General features: G+C 43.2%; 1 protein-coding gene across 2 annotated transcripts in view; it reads left to right on the forward strand.

The window, feature by feature from the left end:
- The window catches only part of PDE1C (phosphodiesterase 1C), a 255121-nt gene extending 246460 nt beyond the window's left edge, over nt 1-8661 (forward strand). Inside the window, exons 19-20 of one of the 2 annotated variants that reach the window (XM_050325086.1) lie at nt 1986-2085; nt 8060-8661. In XM_050325086.1, the coding sequence (XP_050181043.1) occupies nt 1986-2085; nt 8060-8114 (155 nt within the window). In that variant the 3' untranslated portion in view covers nt 8115-8661. Of the gene's footprint in view, nt 1-1985; nt 2086-6403; nt 6682-8059 lie in introns of those variants that run through there. The other variant, XM_050325030.1, reaches the window with a different exon arrangement.
- Nucleotides 8662-8969: the final 308 nt, after the last annotated feature.

Here is an 8969-nt window from a genome sequence, read left to right on the forward strand (position 1 = left end):
GACCAAGAGATGCTGGTGCTCTCAAAGAAGTAGGGGAGGATTCAAAAGCTTTGGCACAGAAAGCCAAAAGGTGAGCTGTAGCTGCCGTGTCTAGAGGCACAAAGAAAATGGCAAGGGGAGGGAGCAAGACTGATGACATCAGGGACCCAGGGGAGAGCTGAGGATAAAAGGGCAGTGTGTCTGGGAGCAGCACCGTAAACATGAAAACTGATGGACACTCCAGCACTGAGGTTGAGCAATGACTGCAGTGTTTGTATATGTATCTGGACACAACTGGTTACACAAGCATGGTATTTATGGGGCCAGGCAAGCAGTTTTCCATATCTGCAAGTTGTTTGCCAGTAGAGACCAGTCTCTCCTATACCTTTGGATGAAGCTGTTATTTCAACTAAGAAAATATAAATAAAAATATACAAACATGCTTAACATTGGAAAAGCTCTGGCAGAAATACTCTACTCAGTGGTGGGAACTGCCCCTCTCTTAGTATTCATTTGCAGCAAAAATGCTTTTGTCTATGCCTTTTTATTAAAACACATTTAAAAACTATGATTGCTCACAGTTGAGGTTATCTTCTCCTCTTTTCCCCTGCTCAGCGACTGCAATTTAAAAGCACCAATGTGCAGAGCATACTTTAAATTAGTCAAGGTTCCTTTCATAAATAGCATATTGTACAGAAGGCCAAAGGGACAAAGTGCTAATTGACAGCCCTGCAAACTGTGCAACACCCTTGGATCCTTTACATATCCTATGCAGTTCTACAAAATGCCAAGCATGTTAAATGCTCTAAAGGCACCACCTGAAAGAACTGAGCCTTCCCCATCAATGTCTGGGAGAGATAAGCACATTCATTACTCTACAGAGTGTAAGTCACCTGTGTTTAGGTGAGAGTCCAATCTTCAAGCTCAGAAATGCTTAAATCACTGCTGAAAAATTAAGCATAGGCTCCTAAGATTTTTTTGGGTCAAGATTAATATTTCTAACTGAAAAGAAAACAAGCAAACAAAAGCAAAATAAAAAACAACACCCCTCCTCCAAACCGTACAACCCCCAAACTTGACTTTTATGATTTCCCCATCTCCATCATTGCCAAGACCACTCTGTTGCAGTGAATTTTAAATAAAAACCCTCTATTTTCCACTGAAATGCCTTTTACTTAGAAACACAGGTTATGCCATATTTTTCCATGCACTCAGAAAAGTCAAAATGAGATGACAATAGTAGGCTCATGAAACACAATGCTCAAATCAGAAATATGTTTTCGAAACTCAGCTCAAGACTTCCTTTTTATTTTCCTGATTGAAAAAGTGAGTCAGTCATTTATAGCACTAAAGTATTCCCTGAGGGTGAGGAAATAATTTTTTGTTCTAGCCATCAGATCCCAAGGTTGCTTTGGGAATATTACAGGATCAGTTTACTCAAAAGGAAAGCAGACTCTTACACTCAGCAAGATTACATATCCAACCCTGGTCATCCAGGGCTACCACGTGATGCCGTGAAGCATTTAACTATGGCAGCATATTTATCCCAGTCTTTACAGAATGGCTGTTGCATTACCAGTGTGATGGAGGATTTACTCTCAAACCGGATCTTTTAGATGCTTATAGTTGTTGTCCTGCTTTTAAGAGGGTTGGGACTTCTGCCAGCTTTCTAACCCTTCCTACTCAGTTATTTCACAATAATAGTTGGAAAAGAGTTAATAAAAAATCTACACATTAATTCCCTTCCTATGTACAAGACTATTCCCATCTTAGGAGAAGTAGTTGTTGGCAAACTACTCCTGTAATTAAAGACAAGAATGTGTCTAAAAGTTTCCAGGCTAGTGCATTAGAAGACAAGCGGTGCAGCTTTGACAGATAAGAAAACAGGAGAAGATCTAACAAAAACCAGGTACATACAACACATACACATACACACACACACACACATGCACCTACATGCATGTATGTATGACTATTACCTTCCTATGTGTTTTTATTCGTCATAGGTGTGGGGCAGATGCTGCCTGCAGAGGCAAGGATGAGTCTGCTGGGAAGGAGGTGTGACTGTGCTGCAAAGGAGAGAAACAAGACAGTGGAGATGACCAGGTAAGTCATATCACAGTACCTTCCCATACAAAACCCTCTCTGTAAAGAGATTAAGGTGAGCGTGATTATCAGTACCATGAAGGCCTGTTGCCTTAAAGATGACATAGTTATCACATCTGTATGTTCCATATCTTCTTCAGAAGACCATGAAAATCTGTAAAACTAATATACAATCAAAGACATTTGTACCATTTTAGTTCTATGGGGTTTCATATTCAATTGTTTACATTAAGGTTTTTTTCAGATTTTGCTTCCAACCCTGATACTACTTTCAGATGAAATAAGAACTGATGATAAAGTGGAAGTGAAGGGTGATTTCACTTTTATAGATCTTAGGCATCTGAGAACTGTTAATGATTTAGCCTCAGTCACTTCTCTACACAGTAACGTGTGGTTACATCCAAGATAATATTCACTCCAGATAAGTCAAACTCAGGGCTCACACTGTCCTGCTGTGCTTAAGCCCAGCTTCAGCCTGTGCTGCTTACTGTGTGTGAAAGCGTACTGTGTGGTACAGAAAGTTTGCTCCAGGTTTATGCTAACTCCTAAACTGTGCATGCCCAAGTAAATTTATATGTTGAGAATTAAGGAATTGTATCTTGTAAGGACCAATTGATTAACTTAATCCCTTTATAAATGTTGCCATAGATAGAAACCAGACTATAGCTGATTAAATAAATTACTTTGAAGCCACTGCAATTTGAGTAATAGATCAGTGTGCTGTGTTGTTTTTTTACCAAACAGATTGCTTAGTGTACAGTCAACACTTGTCTTTGGTGGCTTCCCTTTAAGTTGTGAAGGTTAAAAGTGAGAAAGATCAAAACCTGCACTCAATTCACTTCACTTTTCAGAATAATTATTACATTTCAGACTAAATATTACATTTGCATTTTTCCCATATGCAAAAATATATGCATATGGGGCATAAGTTGCATTTGTCACAGACACAAACATATAGATATGTCATGTTTTTTAAACAGAAGGCTTACATGATGAAGTCATTGCCATGTCCTGAAAGGCAGCATATTTGTCCCAAGTCCAAGAGGGAAAGCATTTTATTTGTTGTACTGCTGAGTGAAGCCTTCAAGGCCCAGAGAGGTCTGGGATTTGTATCTACCTTGAGAGGTAACTCTCATGCAAATATCCTTCTTACTGCCCCTACAAAGTTTAGGGGAATTACAAAGAAAACCTAGAAGTTTGAAAGAGAATAGCCCCATTTAAAATGGCAAAGGCAATTTCTGTGTCAAGTGTCAGGGTCATGCCAAGACTCTTTGTGCAAAGCCAAAGAGAAGAAACTACTGTACCAAGTTGACATGAAAATGATTGTAGATTAATGTGCAGATTGTAGATTAATCTGACTTAACCAAGTCTTTCTTCTTACTTCAGGAGGAGCAAGCCAGGAGAAAACAAGGAAAGAAAAAAATTTGGCTTTACATGAGGGAGAAAGATTTTGAAGTTTGGTGCTTGTAAAAACTCCAGTGCACCATTTTCATTGATCCTTATGTCAGGGGGCTTTGGGAGAGTTAATTTTAGGGAAAGACAGATGTTAAAATCCAGCAAATGGCAGATGGTAGTGGAAAACTGTATTCCAGGGAGACTTGGGACAAAGCAGTAGCAGATGACATCTGGCCCATGTAATTTGTGCTTCTCCTTAAATCCATCACTCTGATTCAGCATGGAGCAAGGTGGGAGCAGGGATGAAGAGAAAGCTGACCTTTACCTCGTAGAGAAGTCTCCCTCCATCCAGAGGCTTTAGATTTCCTTTTCCTGGAGCACCCGCTGCTGTTTCTCACCCTACCGTCTCAGTTCTTGCTCTAGTTAATTACATGCTGAACCGATGTCTTCCTGTGCATGGATATAAAGGGTCTTTCTGCTAAAACATTATGGGCTTGACAAGATTACAGCATTTCCAACTATGCATCCAAGCATTATCTTTTTAAATATTATCACAGCCCTTTTGAAGTTATAGCTTAAAATATTAAACAGCTTCTAAAACACCACTTTGTTTGCTCCCCTTTTTAACACCCTCCACACTGTCTGCTTTGTTTTACTAGACCAGAAACCTGAGAAGAAGAACAATTTCTATGATTGGAAATTACATGTATGGGTGTGAGAAACATCAGTGCCTACAAAATGTCCTTATCTCTCAGATTAGAGACAAACACTCATTGGCAAACTTGATCTGTCCCTAGGCCTGTTTTTGTCTCACAGCAGGATGGCAAAGAGTTAAAGGCATCTGACACAGTCTATGAACCTTCCTGGCAAAGAGTGTTTCAGCATGTGTTATTCGATAAACACTTTTTTAAGAGAGGAACAAAGTAAACTTGATTGAAACCACACTAAAAGTCTATCATCACAGGACATGAAACAAAGAAGCAGGGAGCAGAGTGATCTGCTTAGGAGGGTTTTCAAAGAAATTCAGTGAAGGTGAATACTGCCTTCTCTCAACTTCCCTGGGAGTTTCCATTTTGTTGCAAGCATTTTGAAAAATCCTTACTCACCTTTTGTTTTTCACATACAGCAGCACCACAAACATTTTGCTAGTCACTGTCCTACCATGCAATGAGAATGCATTGCTGGGCTGACAAGCTCCCAGTTTGTGGCTCACTCAGGTCTTGATTGAGGTACCTGGGCAGAGAGGTTGACGTGTTCAGTGTTGCTCAGGTAGTGGCAAGCTATAAGCTGCATGTCTGCATTTTTTAGCATTTCCCTTCAGTAGGAAGAGACAAGAACATATCTTTCCATCCCCTGAGGTGTGGTGTTTTTTGTTTTGGTTTGGGTTTTTTGTTTGTTTGTTTGTTTGTTTGTTTTCTTACAGATTAATCTGAATACACCTTTGAAGGCAGGTGTATGCCTTTTACTCTTAATCTTTATTTGACTGCAACAGAAGATGCCCATTGGCCACAGTTAACCTACCGGGTAAAGGGTGGAGATGAGCTTTGGTTAGACAACCTTTTCTAGGCCCCTCTCCATGTGGAGCAAGCAGTGCTCTCCTTGAAAAAGGCTGCTTGGTCGTTCAGGATGCTGCCAAGTGAGTCTGTCATCTCCAGGGTCAGACTCAGGCGACCAATGTCCTGAACCGCCTGCATGCAGGGTTAGGACTGCAGCTTCCAGTGCACCTTATCACCTGCCGTTTCGTCCCTCACCTGTCGCTGCAGGACTTTACAAGTGTGGGTATAACCCTCGAGCCTGCGCAGTGGATTTTTTAGGTGAGGCTCAGCTTGCGCAGAACTGGTCCCACCCTTTACTCCTGAGGTTCATCTGCCAGGGCCTAGCAAGCTTGGACGGTGACAATGAGGTCCTCAGGACGTAGGTTTAATTAGAGTATCCTTCTCTTGGATGGATGGCCTTACAGGGCTAAGCGAGCTCCATCTGCCCGGGTCCTTCTAGGATGACCGCCGGAAGGCTGGTGAGCTCATCCTGCCCACGGACACATTTGACCCTTCAGTTTCAACCTGTCTGGCATGGCAGACCTTACCGGAGGTATATGCCACCACCAGCACAGCTCACAACCTCATAAGGGCATACTGAAATAGTTTGGACAAGCCCTTCTCTCCCTACTTTTCCTTCACAGCTTCCTACAGTTTAACCCAGGGACATTTCCTTGCCCTGAACACCCCTCCAAGATGCTATGAATATTAAAAAAAACAACAGCAACAAAAAAACCAAACAAAGAAAAAAAAAAAAAAAAAAACAAAAAAAAATACAACAACAACAAACCACGAAAAAACCACACAAAAAACCAAAAACCAAACAAAACAAAAAAACCAAAACAACAACAACCAAAAAAAACACAAACCCACAACCCACAAAACAACAACAAAAACAACAAAAACACATCACATTCCTGGGCAGAAGCCACAAGCAAGCCAAGTCCATCATATCCCATTCCCACTGCGTCAAGGCCCAAAGAGGAGCGATCCTGGCATACCCCCAGGCAAGGGTGGGCACACGTGTAAGAGGTCCCTGCATCCACCGGAGGCTTGGGCACCCTTCACGGCCCCTGCCCAGCCCAAACCCCCCAACCCCCAGAGAAACCCACTACCCACCCTGTAATGAGTAGTAGTGGTTTAATTTACTCATCAAATTAGTAATAGTGGCTTACTCATTAAACTGTAGTGCATGTTGTATTCTTATATATATATGTCATTATAATCACTGTTCTGTTACGGGTAAGAAACTGTAAGTTGTAGAATGGTTCATTAATCTATCAGCATTGTAAGCTGAAAAAAGCATGAAGTTTGCAGTTCTAAAGCTAGAAAGACAAACCATTGTGCCTTGTTAAGTAAATATTTTTGTATCTTATTTTTCTAAAAAGCTTGTTGTCTCACAACACGCATAAAGTAACGAAAGAAAGGACAAGGATTGAAGAGTCAGAAACCGAAATGATACAGAGTATCCAAGATGGACATCTGGAGATGCCTGCACGCCAGGCCTCAAGGTCTAGGGACTGATTGGAACTATGGGAGGAGAAAGCACCTGGCAACCAAAGCGAGAATGCAGAGAGGCCAACCAAAATTAGACCTGCAAAGCTCAGATCCAATAGAAAAACAACAAGTGAGAGAGAAATCGATAAGGGAATTAAAGTTACTGTTTTTGTTCACTGCGTTTGCGTGCCGTGAGTGGAGCAGGAGACTCCCCGGCCGCCCAGCCATGCTGTTTTGCTTATTTGCATTTTCTATAAATCTTCAATAAATTTGTATTACTATATTTCAACTCAGTTTCATTTTACTTATAACACACCCCAAACCTCATCCCCCAGCATGCCGCCGCAAGCTCCCCCTTGCATTGCCCACCCGCGGCCCCCCAAACAAGGCCGCCCCGCCGGCCCCCCAATGTGGGCCCCAGGGAAACCCCAGGTCCGTCCGCCCCTCCCCCCTGCTCCTGCCCGGCCTGACCTGGCCCGGCCCGACCTGGGGATCTCCCCCCCCCCACTCTGAACGGGACCATCCACCTGCCCCCCCACGACGGTCTGGGGAACCCCCAGGACCGTCCGGCCCCCTCCCTGCACCCGCCCGGCCCGACCTGGTGCAGCCCGGTCCCACGGCCCGGCCCCGCATGGCCACCGGCCATTCGCCGTAAATTGTCTGCTGTGCATCCTCTGTGGGAGCCCCTGGTGGTCTGGGAGCCCCTGGTGGTCTAGTGGTTAAGGGCGCGGCGCTGTCACCGCGGAGGCCTGGGTTCATTTCCCGGTCAGGGCCACTCCCGGGCAGGTGGGGCTCGTTAGCCCTGTAAAGGCAATCCATCTACGTCCTGAGGACCTCGCTGACACCGTCCAAGCTCGCTTGGCCCCGGCAGATGAACCTTAGGATTAAAGGGTGGGCTCAGTTCCGCACACACTGTGTCTCACCTAAAAAATCCAATGCGCAGGCTGGAAGGTGTAAAGACCTTCCCCGGATCTTCGCTCGTGAAGACTGGCCATATTATCCTCTGTGCATCTGCCTTTAGCCATTTCTTGCCTCTTGTGGCCTGGCACATGAGTAGTTGCTATGACCTGCACAGAGGAATGCACAAAACAGACTGGAAAGTAGCTTCTAGCTCTAACTTCGCTGTGCTGACTTCTGCTAGCAGTAGTAGAAAAAAAAAATCAAATTATTTTAGATGTAAAAGCCAAGAGCCTGTCTGTGCTTCTGCAGGGAGCACATGTATTGATTAAGATAAATGCTAATGAGGACTCTCCAAGAAGGGAAATTAATACTGAGGCATTTGGAAAAATTTGCTAATCCATTTCTCTCCTTTCAAAGTTTTTTTTATTCATATACACACAAAATTTACAGTAATCTTACATGGTAATTCAGCCCTGGAGAGGTACTAGCCTTCCCTTAAGGACTTAATTTTAGCCAGAAGGGGACCTGAAGATTATTTTAATTTATTAATTCTGAAAATTATTCACTTTAGACAAGTCACTCTCTCTTTTGGGACTCAGTGGGCAGTGTGAAAGCAATGCTATATCATGCTTCTTGGATCTTTACAGGTTTCAGGAGGGCCCAGACAGGAAAATTCAGCTGGCTGCATCATGTCTGGTCTGAGTATGGACACCTTTTATTTATACCATAGCAATGTATAAATAACAATGTCATGATTGAAACCATCAGGACTTCTTCCATTTTATAAACTGGGAAGAGGGAATAGTTACTGATTTCCAACTGTTTAATTAGTGTTTACAGTATCTCTCCTTGAAAATAGCCATGTGTATTTCATTCCCTACTTGCAAGTTTAATTTAATTAAATCAATTGTTGTACACCTGTTTCCACTTACTTTAAAAAATCAGCAGCATAACAAATATGAAGCAACATTGAAAGTAATTGATCTTTATCCTTGAAATGTTTCTTTTGGAATGGTGTAATTAAGGACCCAAACTATAAAAATAATCAGATATCAAGTTTATACTTTAAACACCAGTAGACAGGGGACCCTGGTAACCAAACGATGCAGAGAAGACAGGAGTAACTGAATGCCTCTGTTGCATTGGTCTTCACTGACAAGACCAGCCCTCAGGAACCTCTGACCTGGGAGACCAGGGTGCTGGGGTTTTGAAGTTGTTAACTCTCTTGCCTATCATTGGTTCCTGTGTTGCCATAGTTATTATACTGTCTCCTTGCACTGGCTAGCCAAATGGCCAATCTCCTCTTTTCCCCACCAGCCCTTATAAGCTGGGGGAGATTTAAATAAAGTCTCTTTGCTGCTGGATTCCCTGCGTGCTGTGTGGTCTCTGTCTCCTGGCATAGGTGCCTCTGCTGCCTGTCCCTGCCACAAGGGACGGGCGGCGGGGGGGTGATCTCAGCCCTGAAAACTTTCACAGAGCGTTTGGCAGTGACCCTCCAGAAGCCCCTCAAACTGCAACACCAGGGTAAAGGAACCTTGAATGGAAGACTTTACCTTG

Source organism: Myiozetetes cayanensis, unplaced genomic scaffold, assembly GCF_022539395.1.
Source record: "Myiozetetes cayanensis isolate MyiCay16 unplaced genomic scaffold, myiCay2020 scf1, whole genome shotgun sequence".
In the NCBI taxonomy this organism is placed as follows: Eukaryota; Metazoa; Chordata; class Aves; order Passeriformes; family Tyrannidae; genus Myiozetetes; species Myiozetetes cayanensis.